Below are 14,945 nucleotides of genomic sequence, written 5' to 3' on the forward strand. Positions count from 1 at the left end.
ATATATCCAAAAGTTTTTATTTCCAAAAAATATATATATGTCTTTATTTGTTGCAAAAATATTTGTCTTGCCAAAAAGTCTAGAAAGGTTTTTAGACCCCCAATTTTCAAAAACAAAAAAAAAATCCAAAAATATTTTCCATTATTAACTTCTTTAGAAGGTCTTTTAACTATTTTTGTTTTTTTTTTAAAAAAAATGTATAATAAGATAGAAAAAAATCCGAAAATATTTTTCTTCTTTCAAAATTGAAAAGAAAATTCAAAATTCAAAAAAAATAATATTTTTTAGAAGCATTTCTTTTATTAAAGGTAAAATTCCGAAAAATATTTTCTTCTTCCTTTAGAATAAGAAAAAAAAACAAATGGAAATTAAAAAAAAAATATATATCTTAGAAGTCTTTCTTTTAAAAAGAAAATCAATCAAAAATATTTCCTTTCTCCTTTTAAAGTAGTTCTTTCACAAATTCAAAAAAGGAAGTTAGTTCATCTACTTATTCTTGATTGCCCGAACTACGCGGGTTTGATTCTCACCGGATGTGAGATACGTAGGCAACCCCCGCCGGGTCCAACCTCCCATTTTTTTTGAAAATTAATAAAGTAGCAAAAACGCCAAAAGTGTATTTTTCTTTCATAGGGTCGGGTGACGCCATTTATATCAAAAACAGCCAAATATTCCCAAAAGGAACCCGGAAGGCTGCCTTTGTACAAACGGCTACCTCTTGTTTTTTCACACAACCTTAAAAATCTTCGTCCCTGAAGTGCTGAGAGGTCGTGTTCAGAAATCCTCTTGAGGAAAGTGAGCATATATTTTTTTTGTTTTGATCAAAATAAGTTTTGTTTGTTAAAATCTTATTAATAAATGTGCAGAATGAGCACGACTCCAAATGAACCCTTTGCAATCATGAATAAAATTCCCCTCCAATTGCGGCTTTGGTGGAATGATTTAGGCAAAGAAGGGCATGACGAAATCAAGAAATATCTGAAAGGCCTCACGAGTTTGTTGGATATCAGGCCACGGGGAGATATCATAAGGGCACTAGTCCCTCACTGGGATCCTGCGCACAATGTCTTCCACTTCTCGGACTTTGAACTTACCCCAACTTTAGAAGAAATAGCAGGGTATATCGGCAGTGCTGAGGCTCCATTGAGGCATAAATACCTGGTTGCTCCAAGAGCTGTGGCAGTACACCGGTTTCTGGACTCATTAAAGATAGTCAGAACAATTCGTAACCCTGACTTGGCAAAAGGTTTTTGCACTGTGAGTTTCATATACCAAAGATATGGTCACATAGGAGGATTCGACAAACCAGAAAACCAGTTGTGCAGCAAAAGTAACCGTCGAAAGTGGGATGAACATAGACGGGTTGCTTTTATGATAACTTTCTTAGGGCTCTTAGTGTTCCCAAGAAAAGACGGGAATATCGACATAAAGATAGCGGGGGTCGTCAGTACTTTGCTCACACAGAAAGATAGCACGCTGGCGCCCATGATTGTATCCGATATATTCCGGGCTCTCACGTCCTGCAAGGCCGGAGGAAACTTTTTCGAAGGTTGCAACTTGTTGTTGCAAATGTGGATGACTGAACACCTATGTCACCGAGCTCAGTTTCTGAGCCATGGATCCGCTGACAGGACCTGCATAGAGGAGTTCTATACCAGAGTTAATGAGGCCTAAATAGCCTAAATACAATCAATAAAAGGAACAGAGAAAAAGCGAAATTAAAACTTCAAAATTCGATTCTTCATATGTATTCATGCTTCCACATTTTTAGCTTGCAATAACTAGTATTACATTCGTGTACCTGGTATTGGAAAACAAGAGAAGATGAAGCTGAGAAGCAGCAACAGTAGTAACAATGTAGCACAACAACGACAGTCCAGCAACACAGGAATAGACCAGTAACAGTAGGAATAGTAGAAAACCCAGGAGACTATAAACGACTCCAAGTATAGAGAAGAAGTAAAAGGCAGGAAGGTTCTGACTATTTCAGATCTTAAGCGAGGCAATGAAACAGTAACTATTCTTTTTCAACTTCAAAACTCTCCAAAATGAATTCTGCCCCTGTATATTCAGTGTATCCAGAATGTATATCGGGTGTATACTTCTCACTCCGCCCCCTCTTTTTTTCTTCTCTCTATCTAGTTTTTCCTCTTTTTTTTCCACCCCTTCTTCCTAAATTTTCTCTTCTATTTATAGCAAAATTTTCGAAATTTTCAGATTTGTTTTTTTATTATTTTATTATTTTTTTAATTAAAAGAAATCCCACTTACAAATTGCTTTTATTTTTTTAGAAAAAGAAATCCCACCTTTATTTACTTTTATTTTTAAAATTCCAACTTTAATTACTTTATCTTATTTAAAATCCCACTTTTTATTTTTTTAAAAGAGAATCTCACTTTATTTAACTTTTCTTTAAAAAAACAAACCACTATCTTTTCTTTTTCTTTTAAAAATGCTACTTTCAATTACTTTAAATTTTTTAAATTTTCAGATACCTTTATATTTATTTTTTAATTCCAACCTTATTTTACTTTTAAATTTTTTAAAACTTTTTACTTTTTTTAAATTTTCTACATTCTTTTACTTTTTTTTATTTTTTTATTTTTTATTTTTTTAAAATCATATATATATATTTTTTAAAATAAAAATAATAAATAAAATAAAATATTTTCGGATTTTTTTTATATATAAAAAAAACAAAAAATAAAACTATTAATAGTGATAATTCACTTTTTATTTTTTATTTTTTTGGTTTTGTTTTGTGTTGGACAAAAATGAAGAAGGGGTGTTGGGTTAATGGAGCGGACCGGATCGACCCGGTTTGAAACGGACCGGGTCATGGGGAAAGTTGGGCAATTATTTGGGCCTGTGGTTTGAAATTGAAGAAGTGGCCCAATCCGATTTTTCTTTGTATTTTTGTTCTCTTTTCTTCTTTTATTTTTCTAAAACTAAATTATAAAAGTACTTAAATTATTATTAAGAACTAAATTAAGTTATAAAAGCGCAAATTAACTTCCAATAACAATTAACGCACAATTAAGTAATAATTAAGCATAAAATTGTTCATTTGGACATTAAATGCTAAAAATGCAAAAGATGCCTATTTTTGTATTTTTTATTAATTTAACAAATAAACATGCATAGACAAACATACAAATAGTTACACAAAATATCACAAAAATTGCACACCAAGAAAAATTATTTTATTTTTGAATTTTTTGGGAGTAATTCTCATATAGGGCAAAAATCACGTGCTTACAGCTGCCCCTCTTTGCCCGAAGACACGAAGGGTTTTCGTGCAAAGATAAAGCGAGCGATTTTTGCCCATCCGAGTACTCCGTGTGAAGCATTTTTTGAAAAAGATTTGACCGAACCTTTGCTTCAAAGGTTTCCTACATATCCTGGGCTAAACAGGAATCAGGTCAATGTAGTTCGGGAAGTTTTTGGTAGCTGGGACTACCGTGGGACTGCGATGTTACTGCTGTTGCATGCTGTTATCACTGCTCACACACCAAAGTTATAGGAAGCTCAATCTTGACACCAAGTTTACCAGCCAGGAAACTTCTGCTGCACATGAAGCCATGCTTCTAAACTTAGCTTTAGTAGAGCTCCTAGACACAATGCTCTGCTTCTTAGATTTTCAGGATATCAGTGCACTTCCAAACTTTACTAAGTACCCTGTAACTGATCTTCTAGTTTGTATACATGCCCAGTCTGAATCACAAAAGGCACTTAGTTGATCTGAAGATTCTGCAGGCAAGAAAAGGCCTAATCCAGGAGCTTCTTTTATGTGCCTTACAACTCTCAGTGCTTCTTCCATGTGAGACCTCTTGGGACAATGCATATATTGACTGAGAACTTGAACCACAAAAGCAATATCAGGTCTTGTCATAATAAGATACAATAGCCTTCCAATGAGTCTTTGATAAGCACCAGGATTGTCAAGATTTTCATTTGTTTGGGCACTGTCATTTTTGAAGTGATTATCATACTCTACTGAGGTTAGCTTCTGATTCAGTTCTAGTGGAGTTCCTGGTGGCTTTGCACTACTCAAACCAGACTCAGAAATTAACTCTAATGCATATTTCTCTGGTACATAAGAATCCCTCTTTTGGACCTTGCAAACTCAATTCCTAAGAAGAATTTGAGCTCACCTAGATCCTTCATTTTGAATTTCTTCATAAGATCTGATCTAGTACTACATAATAGATTCTGATTGTTCCCAGTAATAAGGAGATCATCAACATAGACAAATATGGCAACTATATCATCTCCATCTTTCTTTGTGAACAAAGAATAATCATAATGACTTTCTTGAAAGCCCATGTTGAGTAGAGCCTATGTCAACTTTATATTTCACTGCCTAGGTGCCTGCTTATGTCCATAGAGAGACTTATTTAATTTGCAGACCTTCTTCTTAGACTCCCCCTGTCTAGTAAACCTCTCAGGCAATTCCATGTAGACTTCCTTAGTGAGATCTCCATTTAGAAAGGCATTGTGGACATCCATTTGAAAGATCACTCACTGTCTTGAAACCACTAAAGTAATAACAGATCTAACATTTACAATTTTGGCCACATGAGAGAAAGTTTCTCCATAATCCAATCTGATAGTTTATATGGGTCCACCAAACTATAGAATACCTGATCCTCTATGAGTTTACACTGAGAATACTTATGAAGCAGTAAGTAAAATAGACACGGGATTTTTACGTGGAAAAATCTCACTCAAGGAGACAAAAAACCACAACTTACACTTGTAGGCTTTTCAACTTCACTAACTTGTAATCACACTATTACAAACCACTTTGTAATGACTCTATTACAAAGACTTCAACTTAACTAACTTTTGATACTCTTACCACAAGCCACTTTTTTACTCTCTAGTTACAAAGACTTTAACTTATGACTAACTCTAGTCACAACATAAACTTAGAAGGTTTGTGATTTTGGGTTTCCTAAAACACAGCTTGTAAGAAAGCAAGATAGGAGTTACAATAAAGAACAAATAACAAGATTACAACTCAACTACGGATACACGTAGACTCATTGTGAAACTGATCCTTTAGTGGAGTTGTCTTCTTGTTCTTGACACACTTGTGACTTCAATGCTGGATCAACACTTTAATGCTTGAGAGAATATCACTAAATGCTCAAGTGAATATCTTGTGCCTTGCACCAGGTTGTTATACTGCAAAAGACATCACAATGGTGATGTCAATTCTTGGTACACGGTTCTTCCCAATGGGAAGTGACTGTTGCACTGTCTGCTACACTGTCGCGTGTACAGTTACAGGGCAGTCACTTCCTGCAATTGCGTTCCAGCAATATAGTTGACTTGTACTTCTGTCAGAGAACACTAAGGTATCAGGTCCCTGTCGTGTTCCTCTTTGTAGCAGTTTATTAACTGGATTTCAGAGTGAAATTTGTTCTTTTGAAATATGTACCAGGTGATTCAGATTCTCTATCTGGTTCTTAACGGTAAGTTTATTAGATCATCAAAACATAAGAAGTATAAGGCAAAGACATTGAAAACCCATCAATTTTTCCCTTTTTGATGATGAAAAACTTAGGCAATGATAGTCTTTGTTTAAAGCAAAAATAACCAGATGAGGTACCAGGAACTTCACAAGTTCCCCCTGACCTTTTGCTTTTGATTCCCCCTTAATCAGATCCCCTGTTTTGAATCAATAGTTCCCCCTGACCTTCTGCTTTTGATCCCCCATTTCACAATCGTTTCACAATACTATATGCTATTATCTTTCCCCTTTTGGCATCATTAAAATACACAAGCAAGAAAATAGCGTAAAGAAGTCTAATAAAGCCAACTCATGCCACATATATGCACACAACATGACAGAAAAGAGAAGCTAAAGGAGGACAACATTGTACAAGCAAAAATATGAGCTGTTTCATTGATATAAATAATGGACTGAGCAAAACAGGAGCAGTAATAGTGAAATCCAGTATGCCATCAGCAAAAAAGCAAACAAAAATAGAAACAACAGCTACAAAACGTCATAACAGAAGACAACTGGTCACTAGGAGGTATCTAAGAGACATTGGAAGAGGGGTCTAGGAGAAAAAGCAACAAGGGCCTTGAGAACCAGGTCCAGTCGGGCATTTTGCAGACAGCTGCTCTTCAAGCAGTTTTGCGTGAAGCTTATCATTTTCCTTTGTCAGGCGGGCAACTTCTTCATTAACGGAACCGGGTCCTTGAACCGCTTGGCTAAGCTGAGTTTCTAGTATGGCATTCTAAGACCTCAACCTTCTGATCTCTTCAGAAGCAACATTTTGAGCATTGATCAGATGAGAAATGGTTAAGATGCTTCCACCAACCCATTCTACACACTCACATTCTTCCAGAGTGGTTTTAGAGAAGGTTTGCTTGAGTGTGCCCACTTTGAGATTAGCCAAGGGGGCCTTGTAAAACTTAAACACTTGAGTGAGGAGAAAGCCATATGGAAGCCCATGATTTCCACCTTTAACGTTTGCCACCTTTTGCATATGATCTATCATGAAATTGCCCGATCAAACATACGACCCTATAAGACTTTTTGAGTTCTCAATCTCTCCTGCCAAAGACCACTGTCACTGGGCATGGTCTTTAGAGAACCAGGTTCCCCTACAGTTTTCCGTTTTTGTTTTCTAGATCTTTCAACAAACTTCCCTTTCTAACTTACAAGTCCCACAGTATCTCCTTCGAACATAACTTGCTCAACTATACTCTTCTTAGACTTACTGCTACCCTTCACGAATGCTCCACTTTGTTTTTCAATAGCTTCATCGGAAGCTTCATCCACATATTTTTGGACTTTTATAGATTGTTCTACTAAGGAACTGGGTTCCTTTAGAGCATCTTTGTCAATCTCACCCACATGAATGCTCATGTCAGTCACAAATTCCCCTTGATTCATCAACCTCTTCTTTCTTGTCTTGACACTCCTCTTACTTTTCTGCAAGGTAGATCCAAAGCCCTCTTTCGGCTTCAACCTGATAGGGGGTGACTTGGAAGAGGATTCTGAGGATTAGGATAATCAAGAGGTTCAGGAGTGGATTTATCTGGAAGAGAATCAGGTCCTCCAGCAGGTTTTTCTGGGATAATTTCATGGATTAAAGACTCGAAGAGTACCATGGTTCTTTCGTCACCTAGGAATAGAGTTTCTTCCCCCTGATACTCAGACAAGAGATAGGTTCTTGCATTTAACAGACTCTCAGCAGCGATAGCCATGATATTGTGCGCTGCTTCCTTTTCTGGTGACTCTGTGAGAGCCACTGAGTCCAAAAGGGAGGAGTTCAGATACTTCAGGATCATCCTCAGAGACCTCTAACATCTGAGAAGTAACCCTTCCTGAGTGTTTTTTGGTGAGATTAGAGGAATCAGGAGACATGGGGTTTTCAACACATGGAAAGAAGATAGAGTTTGAGAGAAAAGGAAAAACAATAAGAAATGAGGAGGAAACAGGTGTGGGTATAGTAGCATTGGAAAGAGTGGAAGAGTGAATTTCTGGAAATGACTTTAAGGATGATAGGGAAGTATGAGTGGTGTTAATGATGAGAGAAGGAAGCGATCGTTCGATTGCCATTATAGAAGGATTTGACAGGGAAGTTGAGTGAAAGAGAAGTGAAGAGAAGATCACAGAGATACACAAGAGATGAAGGTTCATGGCTTGTTGTGAAGAAGAAAGAGAGTTTTATGGGAAGAAGGGCGAATGATGAGAAGAAAGAGAAACAGGTTCTAAACAGTCCTGAAAATGGCGGCAGGTTTGAGGGAAAACGTTGTCGTGCAGAGGAGATGAATGGATTTGAAAGACAAGACATGACATGCAGATTTTGAAAAGTCGGATGATGTGGCAGTTGAGTTAATTTTGTTAACCTTTTTTTAGAAAGCATGCAAAACAACACATTACTACTAACTTGTGTTATAGAAACCTGATACACGAACAGTTTTTGAAAAATATTTTAGTAGCTCTTCTTTCGCAGTTCATAATTATACCTTTAGCTTCTATGATCGTCATGTGTATTTACCTTCAACGGTATCGATGTGAGTTAGGTTTGGCCAGAAAATACTTAGCCAATTTTACCTGAAGGTGATTTTTCATAGCCAACTGATGGAGAATCAGGTTCTCTATTAGGCTTTAATAACCCCAGCTTCACCCTATTTCTTTCAAAATGTTCCCTACTCAAGGCTTTGGTGAAGATATCTGGAATTTGGTCTTTTGTGCTGCAGAACTTTATACAGATCAACCTTTTCTCCACATTATCCCTCAAAAAATGATGCCTCACATCAATGTGCTTGGTCCTTTTGTTTTGAACTGGATTCTTGACCCAGTTAAGTGCACCGGTGTTGTCACATAGAAGAGGCACACCATCAGTAAATACCCCAAAATTCTCCAATTGCTTCTTAATTCATAGTAGTTGAGCACAATAGGATGCTCCCGCTATGTATTCTTCTTCAGCTATTGAAAGAGCCACTGAGTTTTGCCTCCTTGTGCCCCAAGAGATGAGACATGATCATGGCAAGTGAACCATTCCAGAAGTGCTTTTTCCTATCCATAAGATAACCTGCATAGTTAGCATCAGCATACCCAATTAGATTAAAACTCTCAACTGAGGGGTAATACAGGACCAGGTCCTGTGTTTCCTTAAAGTATCTCAAACTTCTTTTGGCAGCCTTCAAGTAAGATTCCTTGGGATTTGATTTTGGGCTCTATCTGTAATAAAAATACAGAAGGGGCTAGGGAATTTTTGGATTTTGTTCTTGTCTAAATCTAGAATGAAGGGGAGTGATTATGTTATCAAGAAGATGAGAGCTTTTGTGTTTCCAAGTGGGAACTGAAGTTTGATTAGTGGAGAAACTGGGTAAATTAAGTAGATTTCCCTGCACTCCTTGTTCTGCTACTTGTGGAGTACCTTGCACTGCATCTCCAATAGTTTCTTCAGCTTCAATGGTAGTAATTGAAGTATCAGGTTCCTCTTGAGAAGTGGAAGAGGATGTTGCATTGTCTTCACCTGTCTCCTTCATCTAACTCATCATATCAGCCTTCCCATTTGAAACATCAGATATTTTTCAGGGACCAAAAGTGGTTCATTATATTGATCATCATTGTTCCCTCCTTTGTTAGAGGATGATGTCTCGTTGAATAGCACATGAAAAATTTCTTCCACATAGTGTACCCTTTTGTTGTAGACTTTGTGGGCTTTGCTTTGAGGGAAGTGTCCTAGAAGGGTTCCTCCATCGCTTCTTACATCAACCTTCCCGAGTTGGTCCTTCCTGTTGTTGAGAAAATAGCATTTGCATCCAAAGGTTCTAAGATGAGTTATCTTTGGTTTTCTTTCATTGAGCAACTCATAGGAGGTTTTGTTTAGGAGGGACCTGATCATACACCTGTTCACCAAGTAGCAAGCATCGTTTATTGCTTCTGCCCCCAATTGTTTTTTTGGCAATTCCTTGTCAATGAGCATTATCTATTTCATGTCTTCCAGAGTTTTGATCTTCCTTTCAATAACACCATTTAGCTATAGAGTCATTGGTGCTGAGAAGTTGTGAGTGATACCTTTTTCATTTAAAGACTCATCAAATTTTGGCATTGACATATTCTATCCCGTGGTCAGATCTGATACGTGCTTCCTTCAAGTCCATCTCCACTTGGATCTTCCTAACAAGTGTCGCAAATACCTCAAAAGTCTCTTCCTTTGCTCTAACAGTGTCCAGGTGGATCTTGACTTTGGCAGCCCACGAATCAGGTTCTTCTAAATCAGTTCACTCAGAAGTGAGAGTCTTGAGTGTTCCAATCCTTTATGCCAAGGTTTTACATCATTGTCGACTGCCTTCAAGCAGCTCATATCACCAGTTTGTAAGGATTTAAAGTTAGAGAAGTAGATGTTCTTGTTCTTTTGGCGACTAAGACCACTTCACCAGTTACCAGATTGGTAACTGTACGCATTTTTGATAAGAAATCTACTTTGCTCCCTTTATCACAGATTTGAGACACACTCAAGAGACTGTGCTTCAGGCAATTCACATGGCACACGTTCTCAATTAAGTATAACAAAGACTTTCCATCTTTTCCAACATCGAGAATGTACCCCCCTTTTTTATATATATACACAGGATACATTCCCTTTTCTGCAGGGCTTTCAGTGAGAGACAGTCCATGGTGTTTCTAGTCATGTGCTTTTAGCATCCACTAATCATGAACTATTGTAGTCCACTTCCTCTCACTGTTCGTTGCACATATAAATCATGGGTTAGATTTAGGAACCCAAACTAGTTTGGGTCCCTTGTTATGAGAAAATGGATGGATAAGGGCTTTTCTAATTCATGCAGACAATATTTGTTTCTTACGAGCGGTACCTAGTCCCTCTTTAGTAGTCACTTTTTAGTAAACACTTTGTTTTCTGAACAGATTGAACCCTAGCCTGGCAATTTCTTTGAAGTGCCCATTATTCCCACAGTGGGTATAAAACGAGTTATCAGGAACAGTGACGTACTTGCTGTGAGGGTTATAAGGAGTTTTCTCCTTTTGGAACCCGATTCCCTGCCTATTTCCACTATTGTTGAAGTACATGGCAGTGACAGTATCTGAGGACCAGGTCCACTTTAGAGATTTCTCAAGATCAATTTTTACTTTCTCCAATTCAGTTTGAAGTTACCTATTTTTCTCAAGTTCACCACATAAACTAGTTTTCACATCACTTAATTCCTTCTCAAGCTTGATGCGTGTCTCACTAGCTACTTACTTCCCTTTCCGAATACTCACAGCCTTATGTTCTGATTTGAGTCCCTCAATGGTTTCCTCTAGGTCAGTAATTATCACTAAAAAGTCACCTCTCTTGCTCAGTAGCTGCAACTTTCTGTTCTAGAGTGTGTTTTTCATTGCTAAAGCCTTCTATGGTTTCCTTCAAATCAACAACCACTACCATAAGGTCATCTCTCTCATTTTATACACTATTTATTTTTTCATTCAAAACTTCCTTTTCTTTTCAAGATTAGCTATGGTCTCATTTAGATCCACTACATAGACTACCAGATCATCTCTAGATTGTTCAGCATCTCCTAGCTCTATGGTCAAGATCTCCTTATCATTAATAAGGCTATAATATGCATCAATTAGAACATTTGCTAATGACCTTAACTTTTTAGAAGAGTAGGATTTCAGATTTCTCTGAACATCCCTGAAATTTACCTCATCATTTTCATCCTCTTCATCATCGTCAGACTGAGCCATCAGTGCAAACAGTGAGTCATATTTCATTGCTTCAGTTTCCACTACCATCATGGAGCTGTTTTTTGCATCTGGTTCCCTTTCTGATTCACTGGAGGAGTCTCCCCAAGCAGCAAGAGCCTGCTTCACAATATTGTCAGTTGCACTTTTTTGACTAAATCGTTTGTCTGGAACTGGGTTCCTTTTTGCTGCTTTGTCAGGGTTTAGTTTGTATTGATCCTGTTTTAGAAGTGGACAGTCTTTGTTGAAATGCCCTGGCTTATGATGGCGTTAGCTCACAAACTGGGGTGCATTTTCTCTGTCTTTCTAATTATATTTCTAGGTTACTATTTTCACTTATGATAGATGCTTACCTTTACATATATAGTACTAAACTTAGTTCATCATTTATACATGCATTTCATATTGTAAAAACACATGGAAAAAGCATGTACAAAATAAATGTAGAAATAAGGGCGGGGCCTTACACTGAAAAAATCATGAAACCATTGTGATATAATGAACTCCAACTACTTGGTTAACTTTTTCAACTACCCTATCTCTGTCACTTTGAAAAACATTAATGCAATTTTAATTGTTGCATACCTACTTTCCTCTTCTAGTTTCCCTTGCTATTGTGGAAAAATAATTGGTACTTCTGATTTCTTATTTTGAACTAGAAGGAAGAAACAGAGGTGTAGATGGAAGATTCAATAATAAATGTTGTCTTATTAGGAGTAATATCGTGGACTACACTCTTTCTGTTAATAAGAAAGGTGTTTCCAAAACGTTCTTTTGATTTCTGCAACCGTTTGGTTTCCACAGTCCATGCATCTTTAGCAGTAACTTTGGCTTCCCTCTCTGTTCAAGATTGGAGCTGCCCACTCTGTCCCGTGGCCTCAAAATCTTCTCCCAAGCAGGTATATTTTCTATTTTCTAATTTTAATTCGTTTGTTACGGTGATGTTTAGGTTAGTTTGCACGTATTAACAAATTCATTGGGTACCTGTTACCTCCCACTAGCATGACTACTAATAATTCTGCCCACTTAGACTTAGAGGGTATTTGACTAAGCTTATAAGTTGGTCAAACTGGCGTATAAGCACCTTTTGGCTTATCTACGCGTTTGGTAAATATTCAAAGTGCTTATAAGCCAAGTGCTTATAAACTAAAATCAGCTATAAGTCATAAGTTGGTCACCCCCAAGTTTTCAACTTATGGCTTTTCTAGTTTGACCAATATTTTTACTTGTTTATCCTTAATAATATTTTTTAATTCACAAAATACTTTTTCCAAAATAAATTTTCTGACTTTCTCTTCGTTCCATATTTGTTATTAATTCTTTTCTTCACAAAGAAATTTTTTAATTTATAATCTTTTGAAAAATTTAAGAGTATTTTAGTCACTTTAACAAAAAAATAGCTTATCAGCACTTTTATAACTGCTTATTATCAGTTTCATCACTTCTATTCAAACAGATAAATGCTTATTTTAAAAATAAGTTTCAGCACTTCAAGCTTATCAGCTATTTACAATTAGCTAATCCAAACGGGCTCTTAGGCAGACAAAAGAATCAACTTGCGGTTTTTGCCTCTATTGGGATTTGAACTCCAGTATCTCATGACTTTCATCAACCGTTAGGCCACACTGTTGAGCATATTTTTTTATCTTAATTCTTCGTTTAACTCTAAATATGACTCTTGGGAAAAATCAAACAGATGAGGGCACTTGCAGTAACAGCGGCCTATCTTATTTATGATTTTGGATGTTGCCTCTTTGACAAGAATGTGAAGATTGATAACTTAATTCACCATTTGGTGTGTGTTGTTGGAATTGGAGCTGGCCATGCTTATGAACGGGTAATTAATAAGACTATCTTATCCTAATTACAATTCCGTTTTTAATTAATTGGTTTTAAGTACCAAATGTTTACTCCCCTATTGCAGTGTGGTTCAGAAATGGTTGCGACGCTATGGATAACAGAAATTTCTAGTCCATTCCTCCATCTGAGGGAGCTTCTCAAAGAACTTGGATACAGAGACACTGACCTTAACTTTGCAGCTGATGTTAGTTTCTCAAATTTTAATTCATCTGCATTTACATTTTAATTTTATTGAAAATGTATATATGTATATAATAAGATAATAGTCATTTTGAACCCACTGACTCTAAATCATAAATTCGCCTCAAAACTGAACCATGAAAGTTTTATCCTCCAATATGGTCACAAGCACACTACTAGCCTAGGTTGCTCAGACTGTTCACTTTCGGTGCCGACTTGTGTCAACACGACGTGGGTGTGGATCTGGATCCGTACAGGATCTAATCAACCAATTTTGGGTACTTTAACTTTGTTGGAGAAATTTGGGACATAGACATTGAATTCTGAAATCAAAACAAAAGCTAGGGTGACGAAAATAAAATACCTTGTATATGGAAATTTCTATGTCAGTCCTTTTCCTTTTATCTATTGCTCGGATTCTCCTCTTAATTAACATTTTCTCCTTCTCAGGATACCTTATAAATTTTCCACATAATATCTCATAATTTGGATGTATTTTTGTAACTCTATTTTTAGATATTTGAATTATTCTTAGCTAAATCTCCGCGCCCATATCCGTACGCTCTTAAAATTTAGATCATGAAGGATCCGATCTCTGGATCCGCACCTGTATTAGATACCCGCACCCGAGTCCGACAACTTAACTACTAGTAAAGCCAAGATTGATGTTTTGCAGGTTTTGTTTGCAGTCATCTTCAGCATTGCTAGGATGATAGGGGGGCCATATCTTGCCTATGTTACTCTTTCTGCTGATAATCCAATCCTCATAAAGGTAATGTTCTACGCTGTATTTTCCACACAAATTTAGGATCAAATGTCCCCTACAAACATTTTATATTAGAATAACAATTAATGTTCTTGAAATTTCTAGGCCATGGCTTTGGGGCTGCAACTTGTCAGTGCTTACTGGTTCTACAAGATTGTGAGGATGGTGATGTACAAATTTTCAAGGAGAACAAAATCTGCAGCTGTTTTTTCAAAGAAGTAATTTGCTGACTTATCCAGAAACTCAATTTCTTTTGTGCTAAAAGTATATTAGCATTTGAAGAGCAGCAAAAAATCACTTTAAGGCTGACTACTTTCGCAATCTCCATCTTTAATTATATCAGCATGATTTTGATAGCACAAAAGAGATTGTACCTTGTTGACTGCAACACGGATTCATTTGTCCTACTGCAGACATGTTATTAAGGAGAGGCGGATTTAGGACAGGTTCTATGGTTCAATCAAACTCATTACTTTAGGCTCGAATTGTGTACACATGTACCAAAAATAAATGCAAACACATTAATTAGAAAATCGCATTTTCTAAATCCACTGACTCTAGATCCGCTTCCGGATCATTAAGCAAGCAGCTCCATTAAGAGCAAATAGAAAGAGCACAATCCTTTGTTTTGAAAGAGCATATCTAAACCAAAGTTATAACTCCACGAGACGAAAATGACTGTGAACTTCATTACCAATTCTCAATTCAGCAGAAGTGCAAGATTGCTAGTTTAACAACAGCATCATAATCCAACACCAAAGAAGCTGAAAGAATATTCCAACACCACCTATAATAAAGAATAGTATGTGCAATAAATGGCACCCAAAATAATTATCCATTGAATCGAATAATTCGGTTGCAAATTTAAATTTTTGGATAAATTCACAAATACCTATACAACCCAAAACAATT

At 36.6% G+C, this 14,945-nt stretch overlaps 2 protein-coding genes across 3 annotated transcripts; one reads left to right on the top strand and one right to left on the bottom strand.

Moving 5' to 3' along the window:
• Positions 1 to 3,497: 3,497 nt before the first annotated feature.
• Positions 3,498 to 4,509, bottom strand: LOC138879537 (uncharacterized mitochondrial protein AtMg00810-like). The gene is made up of 4 exons (XM_070159153.1): positions 4,411 to 4,509; positions 4,155 to 4,281; positions 3,678 to 4,089; positions 3,498 to 3,567 (listed from the first exon to the last, which is right to left on the bottom strand). Exons 1-4 carry the CDS (start codon positions 4,507 to 4,509, stop codon positions 3,498 to 3,500), a joined length of 708 nt encoding a protein of 235 aa, XP_070015254.1.
• A 7,319-nt stretch (positions 4,510 to 11,828) lies between these two features.
• On the top strand, positions 11,829 to 14,566 carry LOC104249746 (uncharacterized). Of its 2 annotated transcripts, none has more exons than XR_011403037.1 (5): positions 11,829 to 12,126; positions 12,924 to 13,064; positions 13,152 to 13,271; positions 13,957 to 14,039; positions 14,139 to 14,566. XR_011403037.1 is itself a non-coding variant. In XM_009806227.2 (5 exons), the coding sequence occupies exons 1-5, from the start codon at positions 11,908 to 11,910 to the stop codon at positions 14,253 to 14,255; spliced, it is 693 nt and encodes a 230-aa protein (XP_009804529.1). In that variant the 5' UTR covers positions 11,832 to 11,907; the 3' UTR covers positions 14,256 to 14,566. The 2 variants fall into 2 exon arrangements, 1 of the variants encoding a protein (XP_009804529.1); XM_009806227.2 differs by having other exon boundaries at positions 11,832 to 12,126; positions 13,944 to 14,039.
• The last annotated feature ends 379 nt before the right edge of the window (positions 14,567 to 14,945 follow it).

This window comes from Nicotiana sylvestris, chromosome 10 (assembly GCF_000393655.2).
Source record: "Nicotiana sylvestris chromosome 10, ASM39365v2, whole genome shotgun sequence".
NCBI classification, from domain to species: Eukaryota; Viridiplantae; Streptophyta; class Magnoliopsida; order Solanales; family Solanaceae; genus Nicotiana; species Nicotiana sylvestris.